This window comes from Ornithorhynchus anatinus, chromosome 9, assembly GCF_004115215.2.
Source record: "Ornithorhynchus anatinus isolate Pmale09 chromosome 9, mOrnAna1.pri.v4, whole genome shotgun sequence".
NCBI lineage: Eukaryota > Metazoa > Chordata > Mammalia > Monotremata > Ornithorhynchidae > Ornithorhynchus > Ornithorhynchus anatinus.
In genome coordinates this window covers 18,739,424-18,752,907 of record NC_041736.1, presented here as the reverse complement: position 1 = coordinate 18,752,907, position 13,484 = coordinate 18,739,424, and the positions used below count along the sequence as shown (strand labels likewise).

Below are 13,484 nucleotides of genomic sequence, written 5' to 3'. Positions count from 1 at the left end.
ATTTTAAGCAACAAGGCCCAGGAGTATCAGGGGAAAGAGAGAGGTAAATCAGTTTTCCTAAATCCCACTTTCCCTGGCCTGAATCATCTGCCTAGTTTGGTGTTTCACTCCCAGCCAGGCCAGGACCTATCACTGAGTTTTGGTAAAAAGAACTGAGACCGAAGCCCCTGTTCCTTTCTGATCGGTGGAGCTGCCCCAACATTGATTTCAGAGCACTGACAGGCTGAATTTGTCCTAGGTCCCAAAGCAACAGATGGGCAGCAGCAGTTTTCATTTTCCCTTCCTCCACTGGAGCCCCGATATGACCCAGGGCCCACCCTGTTGGTTTTGGACAACTCCAACAGAGGTGAAGCTGCCCACCCGGCCCTATAGAAGCATTCCCTGCGAGCAGTCTCTGGGCCCAGTTTCATCTGGGAGACTCCTTGAAGGGATTTGAGCTGTTAAATCCAAATCAAAGAATCCGGAAGGTGCAGCAGACTGGGGTGAGAGCAGTCTGGGATAGCCAAGAGAATAAGTTTCATGACGGTTTTTAACCTTAAATAACTATCAGAGGAGTCCACTGCGGTACTGAAGAAAAATTTCCCTCAGCTCATTTCCACCAAGTGTGAGGGTCCAAAATAACCAAATGCCATTGAGAAATCTTGAGTTTTGATTGTACATTTCTCCTACTCTTTTATCAGTTTTGAACTTCCAGTTAGCCAGTACATACTTCTGTCACACCAGTCGGGAATATGTTAAAATCTAAATTCCAGGATGTTTGAAAATAAATAATATATCACTTCTCTTCTGAAACTGAAAACAGTCCCAAGTCTAACCATTTTGTTTTCCTTCAGCTGCACATCTTTCAGTTAATCCAGTGCTTCTACCTGGGTGTGGAGCTCTGGCCAAATCTACCCAAGCAGGGACTCCTGGAAGGAGAAAATATACTCCAGGCAGAAAAATCTTCCTTCTCCTTTCCTTATAGAGAGGGGCCCTGATCCATTTGTAAAACTGGCCTGTTAATGATCAATTGCAGTTTGACCAACTTTGCAGTTGTGAGAAAAACATTTCACGTATGTCCTTGACGAAAGTCTGGGTGCTAGTGAAACTCAGATTACATGAGCAGTGCTTCAACCAGGAAAATATAATTGCAGAGTACCGAACATTTCAATTGTCCTTTCTTTTAACAAAATGTGTATTTTTTGTTCCCTTTTGCACATAGATGGGGAGAAGGCAGATATTTCTGTGAATATGTATGAAGATATCAATATTATCACTGGTGCACTTAAACTGTACTTCAGGGACTTACCAATCCCCCTCATCACATATGATGCCTACCCAAAATTTATAGATTCTGCAAGTAAGTATGAAATTCTTTATGTAGGATAAATGTTTTATTTATCCATTTGCTGCTCCTTTTCCCCCTTTTAAATCAGCTTAAAAACTTTTGACAAGCCAATTGAGCTAGAAGGTACTTGTTCTCTCCTTTTGTGTTTCCTGTGGCAGTATGTTAACAATCTCTGTACACATTCTGCATTTGAACTTTTTCCATTAGTTATTTGTACCTTCACGTATCTTTCTGAAGGGCAACAAGACATTTTTCAGAGGAAGATAAGATGCTGTTTTTCAAAATCAGATTGTGACTTCTAAACTGCGAGAAGCCAGTCCTGAAACCAGCGACTTCTGCGGGTTTAAAAGAGTAGAGCTTTAAGTGCTCAACAAATACCACTGATTGACTGATTAGTTAATTAAGAGAGGAAAGTCAAGTGCTTGGAGAGCCACGAAGAAGCAGCAGAGGGATGGAGTTGAGTTCAGATCACTTACACATACTTAAATCCTATGAACAGATAGTGGTGGTGTTTGATCACAAGGGAAGATATGGTTATCAGGCCCAAAGATCTGCTGGGACCAAGCAGATTTCCCAAGGATGGGGCAGGCTCATTTGGAGCGTAGAAGTCAGGAAGACAAAATGGTGACCAGTCGTTTTCAATTTCTCTCTCCCATGTGATGCACTTCAGAAACAAATAAGAATTTTCTATCATACGTTTTGGTGCAACCAAAGCTGTACCCAAATTTACACCCAATTAAAAAAAAATCAGAAGCTAGAGTTGTCTTCTCATCTATTTTTTTCTTCTGAAAGGCAATTTTTCATGTTGACAGTACTGTCCTTCAGAAGACAGACCCAGAGCTGTTATTTCTTCCTCTTCCCTTCTCTCCCTTCACAATTGAAGGCTAGCTCTGTCCATAATAATAGCCTCATTTCCTTAGCAACAATGACTTGCTTTCCTCCTTGAGGGAATGATGAAACAAACTTTCTTTGTCCAAGTCTTTCCTTTCCCTTTTGTAGCTTTTATTATGGAGGATTTCTGAGGTTTGGTCACATTCAGTGCTGAATTCTTGCCATTGTGCTGGAGCAGAAAGAAAGGACTTTAAAACTGGGACATTACTTTCTTTGCTTTTCCTAGGTCCTTAAATTAGTCTGCACGAACCACTCTGGGCTTATTCACTAAATAATTTATTCCTCTTGTGGCAGGTTTGGCAGAGCTAATCAGTGAAGGAGTTGGCATCCAAACTAGACATCACCCCTGCAATCACACCCCTCCCTGTAGGCTCAGAAATGGCACCAGAAGCCACAGAGGGGAGGGTGACTGAAAAGCAAGTGAGAGTCTGTATGGGTAGGATTTATGCCCCTGAATGTTGACATGAAGAAGATGGTGATACTAAGAGGAGGAGACCTAGCACATATTCATTCAATCAATCAATCCTATTGAGTACTTACCTTGTTCAGAGTGCTTGGGAAAGTACAGTATCACAGAGTTGGTAGGACATGTTCCATGCCCACAATGAGCTTTCAGTATAGAGAGACAGACATTAATATAAACAAATTACGGATATGTACATAAGTGCTGTGGGGCTGAGGGAAGGGTGAATTAAAGGGTGCAAATCCAAGTGTAAGGGTGATGCAGAAAGGGGTGGGGAAAAACATTCCAGCTTTTCCCTGAGGGATCTCCATATTTCCCATTTGCATCTGTGATTCATTGGACAGCCTTGAATGAGTCAGTGGCAATCATTGGGAATAGAACCTGGGCCGCTAAGAGTCTTAGGGGATTTTGGATGCTGTTGATGGAAATGAATATTTAGGATTAGAAAGCCTTTCTCCTTTTTCTCTGTTTGGCTGTCCTGACTCATCCTCTGAGGTTGGATTAGTCATTTTCTGCCCCCCCCCCTTTCAGTAAAGGGTGGGTATTTATTTGTGGAGGACTCTGAGCTGGAACTTTGTATAAACTAATCTGTAGAGGATAGAAATGTATCCCTGATGGGAATGCCTGAACCAAGAGACTTATATTAATGCTCTGGAAAAACCAAAATTCCACATTTTCTGGGTTGCATTATTGTTGTCAGTAAATGTCTGGTGTCATTTTTAGTCCTTACAAGTTATCCGTAGTTATTTCAGTGGTGGAAGGTACTAGCTGAAACCTGGTTAACATTCATGAAATTTCAAAGTCATTGTCCCTATGTTTCTCACATTCTGAGGGTTTTTTTCTCCTTTTGGCTCTTTCATTCTACAGTTCCTAGGTAAAGTAGTTAGTCTATCTCAGGTTTTTATTGAGCAATTATAGTGTCAGAGCACTGTACTAAGCTCTCAGGAGAGTACAAAGCAATGGAATTGATAGACTTGATCCCCCTCAGGGAACCTAGTCTTGCCTCTCCCTTCCTTTCCAGACCTTCCCAGTGTTTGCCTTGTCTTTTGCCCTTGGATTGACACTAATCCTGTATAGTTGGCTTTTTTTTTGGTCTCTTTTCTAACTGTCCTGTTCTGTCCTTTGCTCTGTGTGCCTGCTGTGCTCCTCTGTGCATGAATTGCTTCAGACTTTGCTCTTCATTGTCATCTGACTCTGTTTCCCTCCTCTCTCTCCCTTGCTTCCTGCTCTCCATCTTATCCTGTGTCTTTCTCAGTGTTTTCCTGTGTGTCTCTTCTCTGTGTCTCTTTGCCCTTTCTGGGTCATTCTCTTTTTCTTGCGTGTTTCCCTGTAGTGTTTGATGACTTTTGGGGGTTCCTCTCCCAGCTGGATTGAGTCTCCTTATCATCCCTTTTCCAGTCTCTCTTTCTCTGTCCACAGACATTTTCCACCTTACTTGTTCCTTTCTGCTCTCCTTCCCACCTACTGAACCACCCATTTTCCCATTTTTTTTGTTTTTGTTTTTCTCCCTCGATTTCCCTCAGCCTGTTTTGCCTCTCCTGGGTATTTCCCCAGTTCAGTTAAACTCTTTCCATTTGTTCTGGGTGCTTCTTTCTTCCCTCCTGAGTCTTTTCTCTTTCTCTGCCCCTCTTCCATTTTTCTCTCACACTCTGCCCCTCACCCCCCAACTTGTTCTCTGCCCAAGTTACCTGCATCTTTTTCTCTGTCTCCCTCCCTCAACTCCTATAACTCCACTGCTTGCTCCCTCACACCTCATTTTCCCGCCTGGTCTTCTCGTCCTCCCCTCTGGGGTCTACTTCATTTCTTCCTCTGGCGTTGGTGTATTTTATTTCGGCTTTCCTTCTCACCCAGCCACCCCCTCTGTTCCTCCTGACTCTGCTTTATGTCTTCATGCCATTTTGCTTTCTCCGTCACAGTGGTTTTTCATGTCTAAATCACAGTCCTTGCTCCTTTTCTCTGACCCCTACTTTCAGCCCACGCAAGTACAAATCAACTTCCCTCCCGGCTCAGTTCCCAGCCCACAAATACCCCCGATCACCTTCTTTCCCTCCCACTCCCTGCTGCTCCTGCGTCTGTGCGTCTGTAGTGCAGGCAGAGACAAAGACCTCCCTACTGTTTTGTTCTAGATGACTGGTAATAACAATCATAGCGGTGGAATTTAGAGAAAGGAAGAAGGAAATTCAGATAAAGATTTGTCCATCTCCCAAAATATTATATCAGATCCCTGCAAGTTTTTGTGAGGAAGCGAGATTGACCAGTTGATAATTCAGAAATATTTTACATTTCTTGGAAAACGTAAACAAAGCTGTGTATGCAGTTTTTCATCCTTCTTAGTCACTTATAAGATAAAATTATTCAGATGTCTATGTGATCAAGAATCAGCATGGCCTAGTAGAAAGAAAACTGGATGGGCAAGAGAAGCAGCGTGGCTCACTGGAAAGAGCACGGGCTTTGGAGTCAGAGGTCATGGGTTCGAACCCCGGCTCTGCCACTTGCCAGCTGTGTGACTTTGGGCAAGTCACTTAACTTCTCGGTGCCTCAGTTCCCTCATCTGTAAAATGGGGATTAAGACTGTGAGCCCCACGTGGGACAACCTGATTCCCCTGTGTCTACCCCAGCGCTTAGAACAGTGCTCGGCACATAGTAAGCGCTTAACAAATACCAACATTAAGACCTACGTTTTAATCCTGGCTCCTCCACTTGCCTGTTATGTGACCTTCTCTGGGCCTCAGTCTCTTCATCTGTATTATTGGGATTAAATGCCTTTTCTCTTTTTTTAATGATATTTAAGTGTTTTCTATGTGCTAGGCACTGTACTAAATGCTGTGGTAGATACAAGCTAATTAGGTTGGGCCCAGTCCATGTTCCACATAGAGCTCACAGTCTTACTCCCCATTTAACTGAGGCACAGAGAAGTTAAGTGACTTACCCAAGCTCACACAGCAGGCAAGTGGTGGGACTGGGATTAGAACCCTGGTCTTTCTGACTCCCAGGGCTATGCTCTATCCACTGGGAAATACTGCTTTTCTCTCTCTCACACTCTGAGTTCCATGTGGGACAGATTGTACTGTATTCTGTCTATCCCTGTGCTTAGCCCAATGCTTGGCACATTAAGTGCTACAAAAAGCGACTATTATTATTAATATTATTAAATAATTGATAATAACCTGCTATCCAATGCCACTTCTTGGGAGCACAAATACAAATTGCATTTTGCTGGAAATCATGCAATTTTAATTAAGAAAAATTGGTAAACTGTCATCACATTATGAGGAGGTGATCATCCTGGAGATCTGGGCTGAGCAAGGGTGGGAACTTTGCCCTAAACACAATGAGGTGAAAACAGTGGATCCACCCACTACCTGGAAATCTGGTGGGGTAACATTCCCAATCACTCCCACAGAATTGGCCCCTGTGCTCATTATCAGATGATAGGGGGAATTGTTACAGACTCTTTTTGTTGTAATTTTGCAGTGTAAATCTGAAAAATGTTAGGATAGGTCAGTGCAAATAGGGTATTTTTGCCTTGAGATGGCATCTTCTCAAGTGACTTTTGATTAGCCTAGGAGACCACCCAATCAACAGCTGCCATTCGAGGTTGCTGCCAGCTCTGTATTCTTCTCTCCCCCCGACATACCAATCTGACGCAGTGTTGCAGACACTGCAGGGTGGGGACATAGGGCTGGGGGAAAGGAGGTGGAAAAGAGTGAAATGGTCTTTGTCAATCAGGCTGATGCGCTGCTGTTGCTGAGAATATTCCAGGGACAGAATATCTGTGGGGAGTTAAAGAAATGTAAATATGTATAGCTCAATCCACACTAACTTGGATTAATTGGGGTTTGGGGTTTTTTTTTATGGTGTTTGTTAAGCACTTACTGTGTGCCAGGCACTGTACTAAATGCTGGGGTAAATAAAAGATAATCAGGTTGGTTACTGCCCGTGTCCCACATATTAATGATGATTATGATGGTATTTAAGAATTTATTATGTGTCAAGCGCTGTTCTAAGCGCTGGGATAGTTACAAGTAAATTGGCTTGGACACAGTCCCTGTCCCACATGGGGCTCACAGTCTTAATCTCCATTTTACAAATGAGGAAACTGAGGCACAGAGAACTGAAGTGACTTGCCCAGGGTGTCACAGCAGACATGTGGTAAAAGAGAAATTAGAACCCAGGTCTTCTGACTGCCAGGCCTGTGCTCTTTCTACTAGCCACACTGCACCTCACTTGCCCTGGGAAGATTCGAGCCAAGTTGAAAATTTTCTACCATAAAATGATCTGAAAAAAATTAAGTTGGACTTGGACAGACCTGGTCCCAGTTCCAAAGAATCAACAGACGTTTTATACAGTGTGCCTTGTACCATATTTCGTACTACAACCCAGCTGTGCCTTGTACCTTATTTCCTATTACAACCCAGCCTTCACACTTCACTCATGTAACACCAACCTGCTCACTGTACCTCGATCTCATCTGTCTTGCCACAGACCCCTTACCCGTGTCCTCCCTGAGGCTTGGAACCCCCTTCCCCTTCATATTCAACAGGCCACCACCCTCCCCACCTTCAAAACTTTATTAAGACCATATCTCCAAGAATCTTTCCCCGGCTAAACCCTTATCTCCTGTCCTCCCTTTCCCTTCTGCGTCACCTGTGTGCTTGGTTTGGTACCCTTGATGCACTTGTTATTCACTCCCTCCCTCAGCCCTCAGAATTTATGTACATATTCATTCATTAAGTAGTATGTATTGTGTGTGCAGAGCACTGTACTAAGGGCATGGGAGCATACATTACAACAATAAACAGTCATATTCCTCTGTCTCCCCCTCTAGATTGTAAGCTCTTTGTGGGCATGGAACGTGTCTACCAACTCTCCCAAGCACTTAGTTAGTGCTCAGCACTCAGTAAGTGCTTAATAAATATCATTGATTGATTTGGTTTCTCTCAGGATAGAGATTACTATAACCTTTCCCTAAAAATATTTTTGCCCCACTTTTTGAATTTACTATTAGGACCTGCATTTCAGTATTACTCTAGAGAATAAGAAGTCCGAGTCTCTAAACTGCCATCAACAATGAAACTTAGCCCACACAGAGTCAGCTATGAAGGTCAGCAAACCCAATTTATAGGTCCATGCTGTAGGGGGACCCACCTGGCTCTGTGTACACCAGAAAATCCTCTAGTCAAGGAAAAATCAATCACCACATCTTCTCCCATTCCCTCCACCCCCTCCAAAAAAAAAAATATAGAACCAACTCCAGTTACCTAGGCCAAAGTATCTGATTTTGATATTACTGTGATTTTCCAAAAAGCTTTCATGCACTAGATCTCTTAATGCTATTTCTCTAATAGCACCATCTGGTGGCTCTCGGTCAGTGTTACGTCGTTGCTTGTGGGAAACTGGAGGAACTAAATTAATATTTTAAAAGTTCCTAAAGTTACCTTGAGCTACCATATGAAAACCAAATTGTAGTAAATCGTTAACATTTTGAGGGAAAAATATGTTATTTCTGAAGAGATTGAACGATTGAATTTGATTTTGTGATATTGAATTCCACTTGTGTGGGTTGCTGTTTTATTTTCTTTGAGTGGTATTTAAGTGCTTACTGTGTGGCAGGCACTGTACTAAGTGCTGGGGTCAGTAATCAGGTTAGACACAGTGCACATCCCACAGGAGACTCACATTTTTACTCCCTGATTTACAAATGAGGTATTTGAGGCACAAAGAAATTTAGTGACCTTTCCAAGGTCATGCAGCAGATGAGTGGAAGTCCTAGGACTGGAACCCAGATTCTTCTGACTCCCAGGGCCATGCTCTATCCACTAGACCACACTGCTTCTGTGGGTTAGTAGGTTTGAAGAGTGTAGCAGTTGCAGGTCCTTGCATTGTTTGTTATATCATGACAAAATGCTCTGCAAGCAGGGATAGTTTTATTAAAAAAAAACTTGTCTTAGTAGCGAATGTCATTTACGGAATTGCAGGAACACAGTGAACTGTGCCCCTGCTCCCAGTTGAGAAAATCCAGACCTATGATTTGGCAAAATAAACTCTGGTATAAAATAATAAACGTGGTGCTCTTCTTCACAAAACAAACATTCATTTCATTTATTCAATCAGTTGTATTTATTGAGCGCATACAGCGTGCAGACCACTGTATTAAGCGCTTGGAAAGCATGATTCGACAACAAATAGACACAATCCCTACCCAACCCACTAAGGGTCATTTAATTTCTTTGTGCCTCAAATACCTCATTTGTAAAATAGTAAAAATGTGAGTCCCATGTGGGATGTGGACTGTGTCTAACCTGATTATTGACCCCAGCACTTAGTACCATACTTGCCTCATGGTAAACTTTTAAATTTTGGTGATAAGCTTTGGAAAAGAATTGCAAGACTATCTTATTTAGTAGAGATTCCAGTGGTTGTTCTCCAACATCCATTTCTTTTAAACTTATGTCTCTGTGGTTTCCTCCCACATGCCTACCAAGAAATATCCATTCTGCGCAGCATGTTGGTAGCTCGCCTGATTTGTCTTTACCCCTCTATTGCCACATGAGCTGTGGCTCCCAGTTAGTGTTGCATCAGAAAGGTCCAAAGCCATCACTGTCTCTTAGTTTTCTTTATGGTCTGAATGATGTGGGTATTTAGAGGCACATCTAGATATCTGCCTGGATCATCCAAGGCTACATTGAAACTGAAATTCATTGTCTGAAGCTGAAGAAATGAACCACTTTATAAGCAGGCACCCAGCCTGAGTTTGCCCAGTGAGTACACTCAGGGGCTGTAGAAGTAAATTACAAAAGAAAAATAAAATTGACTCCTGGGACTAGCCACTGAGGGTGTTTCTCTGATGTCTGGCTTGGTCTTTCAGAGACTATGGATCCTGATGAACAGTTGGAAACCCTTCATGAAGCTCTGAAGCTGCTGCCTCCTGCACACTGTGAAACCCTCAGATATCTCATGGCACATTTAAAGAGGTAAGGGATATATTTTGAACCTCTGGCATGAGCTACACCCAAGCCAAAGAAAACAACAAAGCAGTAGAGCTGTCCCAAATGCCATCTTGGGGAGATCCGTCATGTACATCTCTGCAGGGCATGTATCGAAGACAGGCCTGTGATTCCAAAGACAAAAACTCTGGACTATGGGGTGAAGGGATCTATTCTTTAGAGGTGTCAACTGGAGAAGAGCAGTAGTAGAAAATTGGAGATGGTACCATCATCTCTAAGTTGTTGAACTTAAATTTAGTTGGTAACATCAGAAGGTTGTTACCATTAAGAAGGTCCTTTGTCCTGTAAAAGTCAGGAATCTTCATTCAGATAAATGTCTGTGCCATAGTTTAATTCCATCAGAGCTGTCAAATTCTGTGAAACCAAGGATTGACAGGAATTGAGTTTTTGCCTTTGACTGATTACTTGGAATTTTTCAAAAGGCATATAAGCACGTTTTCACTTTGGCAATAGACTCGAAAGTTATCAGCCCAATCCTAAAAGTGTTCCAACTGAAGGAAAATTGTAATTATTATTTTTTTTTATTCCTGTGAAAACTGACAGGAGAAAGTCATTTCAAGGAAGTATAGCCACAGGAAGGTGAACTGTTAATAAAATTGAATTCCAGTATAAAAATCCCACTAAAACCTATGAGAAATGTGAGTTTGATTATTGCCTGGATTTGTTTTGAAAGTGCAGTATTTATATTGGGGATCATCCATCCTAGAGAAGACCTGGCCTTTGCCCTATTCACACACATATGTATGCTCCCAGTAATTTCAGTGGAAAGTGAAGAGTGTGCGGCCTAGAGAAAAAGCAAAGCAGCTTAAACATTGCTCTGAATTTGAAGATTATCTTTTACCCTAATGTTTAGGTGTTAAAAACAGATCGTGATTAAATAATTTCATGTTCCTCCATGAAAATTGGCTATGTGGAAAATTGCGTGATCTAAGTAAAGATGGTTGTGGGGGAGAGGGAAGAAGGAGGAGGATAGAGGAGAACTCCAATTACATTTTAAGTTCCTTTTTTTTATTATATTCATTGATATGAAGGAGCGTAATATTGCCATATTCCATTTCCCAGGCTTTCTATCAACTGAGGCACAAGAGTTTGTGAAGTCAGAAAATTATATGGCCAATCAAAAAAGGATATCAAATCTTGACAGCCAAAGGGGGTTTACTGCCAATAAGAGATGAAATTGCCCTGCAGTGTGAGCACTTAAAGGCTTCTATAACTCGTGATTATTTTCCCAGTGATGGATATTTAGTCCTATCTGGAAGCTCATGTTTTCTTCCTTTAAAGCAAAAATGCACACTGAAACCTGCATGTAATGTGTGTACAACTTTGTAAATTTGTAAATCTGATGTTGTTTTTTATAGTTGTGGGTAAATTCTTTATACTAAAGTAGACTTTCAAAATGCAGCTTCTAAATTACTGCTTTAGCAGAAAAAGGAACGTGTCTAGGAGTGTTGTTTAAGCGTTACCGTGTCTGAGAATATTTTCAGCCTCATGGGCACACTCTTTAATACTAGATCTCTTCTTTCACCTGAGGAGCAGAATTCAGAAAATTCTGTGTAAGAAACAGGACCTGGGCTTGTGCCAAGAAGCCAGAGGTAGAATTGAAGTCATCAGAATAATGCACCTGCATGAGGAAAGTGTGCCTTTTGAAGATAATCTTTCTATAGAAAAATATTTGTGCCTGCGAAAAGCAAGCCAGGAGCCAGGCTTTCTGTCATCAGTGGGGTTTGCGTTGGGCAAATTAACGATTTTGAAGTTGGGGACTGCTAATCCCGCCTCTCGTTCCATCCCCACAACCCTGAGAGCGGCACACGGGCCTAAGAGACAGAGTCCCAGGCCTTCCCACTACCCATCCCTTTCCCCAATCCCCCGGCTGCCCTGGGCATCCGCAGGGTGTGCCCTAGGCCCAATTTGGTCATGAGAAATTTGGGGAGTGTGGGAACTCCAAGCTGAGGGAACAGGAGAGCTGAGAGTCAGGTAAGGTTAGAAGGTCACCCCCAGCCAGTACTTGTCAACGAGAAGAAACCTTATCGTGGCTAGACATCACCCCTGGTGTCAAAACTGACCTGTAGGCAAAATCCCAAGGTGCTGCTTGCCCCGCAGCTATACTCATTTGGACCTAACACTGTATTGCCCTCAAGACCTTTATTGTCAGATCCCTTTAGAGGTAGGTAGATGTTCCGAGCCTCAGCCCATTTGGGCACTGAGGGTTCCTTTCCCCAAGCATTCTGTGGGCTAAAGTTTCCCCATCTCCCATCCAGCAGAAGACTCCTTCTGGATCCACATGGGGCTAGTTGATAGAGGAAATTAGAGGGCCGAGAGTGCACACGTTATACTGAAGTCTGGGCCCTAGGAGATATGATTTTAGAGCACTGGCTTGTCACAGACGACCCAGTATCCAGCTCCCAGTGTTGTAGCTGACTAGAGTCGGTGTTGAGACCTTTGTCAGCCCCCGTCAGATTCCATAAACCTTTTTAAGCCCCAGCTTCGTGGCCAGCTTTTTGCAAGCTCGGTGTGAATGCTCAAGGAGTCATTTGAAAGGTAACGTCTTTCTTTAGCTTAATTTAGTTGAAGTGAAATTGGCACTTTGATACCAAGGGGAAACCCAAAAGAAAGGCCAAACAGAGTTGATGAATGGACTTCTGTCACTGGTCACAAAAGGACTTAGATTTTTGACTATTCAGCCATCTCCCGGGGACTAAGTTATTGTTTCAAATGAGAAAACAAAAATGGGAAACTATTTTTATTTTTCAGGGTAACCCTTCATGAAAAGGAGAATCTCATGAATGCAGAGAACCTTGGGATAGTGTTTGGACCGACCCTCATGAGATCCCCGGAACAAGATGCGATGGCAGCACTCAATGACATACGGTATCAGAGACTGGTGGTGGAGATGCTTATCAAAAATGAAGACATTTTATTTTGAGTTTTTCATTTAAAATAAGAGTCAACAGTGATGTTCTACAGATGAAGGAATGTTTTATAGTAATTTAATTGGCTCTTGTAGCTGAATTATTTCTTGATTAGCGCTTTGGGCATATACCGGATAAAATGAAGGAAGTTTATGTCGTTTCAGTAGTACCACTCGGCTGACATTGTAAAGCAAGTAACACATACTTTCCAGTACTAGTAATCCTGGGTGTTTTATCATGTTAAAGGAAACTCAAGCTATTGCATGATCGGCTCCCTATTTGGCAAGGTATCTCTTTACTAAGGAAAACAACAAAACTTAGTGCTGCCTCTTTGTCCTGGATAGTCTGTGGTTGTAATTCAGCATGTTTCTCAACGTAAATCTATCGTAACTTTGCTTTCATGTTCCTTGTCATTGGTTTCTGATACAAAAAAAAAAAGCAAAGCATTTGGTGAAACAGTACCTCTGGCTGTTGCATTGCTGAATCCTCCTGTTATTTTCCTACTTTCCTTGGGTGATTTCTTTCCGGTTTCTCACTGTTCTTTTGTCCTATAGTAATTTGTTTCCGAGCTTCAAAATGTGTGTTCTGGATGTTACTTTGAACAATTATCCATGCCAATAAAATTTACAACCCTGACTATTTTCTTTCATATTATTATTTGTTTTCAGTTGTAATTTTTAATTTTTATCTGGCATGCATATATTAATTTATTAAATTTTGCTTTTAGAAATCTTAAAAAAAACTTGAATTCTTTGTTGGAGAAGATATGTTCTTTGAAACACAGTTACCCATATTTGTTCACTAGAAAACTCTGTACCTTTTGCATCTCTTCTCTTCTGAAAAACTTTTGGATTCTGGGAACCTTTTGTGATGAGGACAGACCCTTG

At 42.0% G+C, this 13,484-nt stretch overlaps 1 protein-coding gene across 2 annotated transcripts in view; it reads left to right on the top strand.

The window, feature by feature from the left end:
* The window catches only part of CHN1 (chimerin 1), a 148,535-nt gene extending 135,301 nt beyond the window's left edge, over positions 1–13,234 (top strand). For both annotated transcript variants that reach the window (XM_029072276.2, XM_001514859.4), the window contains 3 exons: positions 1,202–1,339; positions 9,550–9,655; positions 12,440–13,234. In XM_029072276.2, coding sequence (XP_028928109.1) covers positions 1,202–1,339; positions 9,550–9,655; positions 12,440–12,611 — 416 coding nt within the window. In that variant the 3' untranslated portion in view covers positions 12,612–13,234. The remainder of the gene's footprint in view (positions 1–1,201; positions 1,340–9,549; positions 9,656–12,439) is intronic.
* Positions 13,235–13,484: the final 250 nt, after the last annotated feature.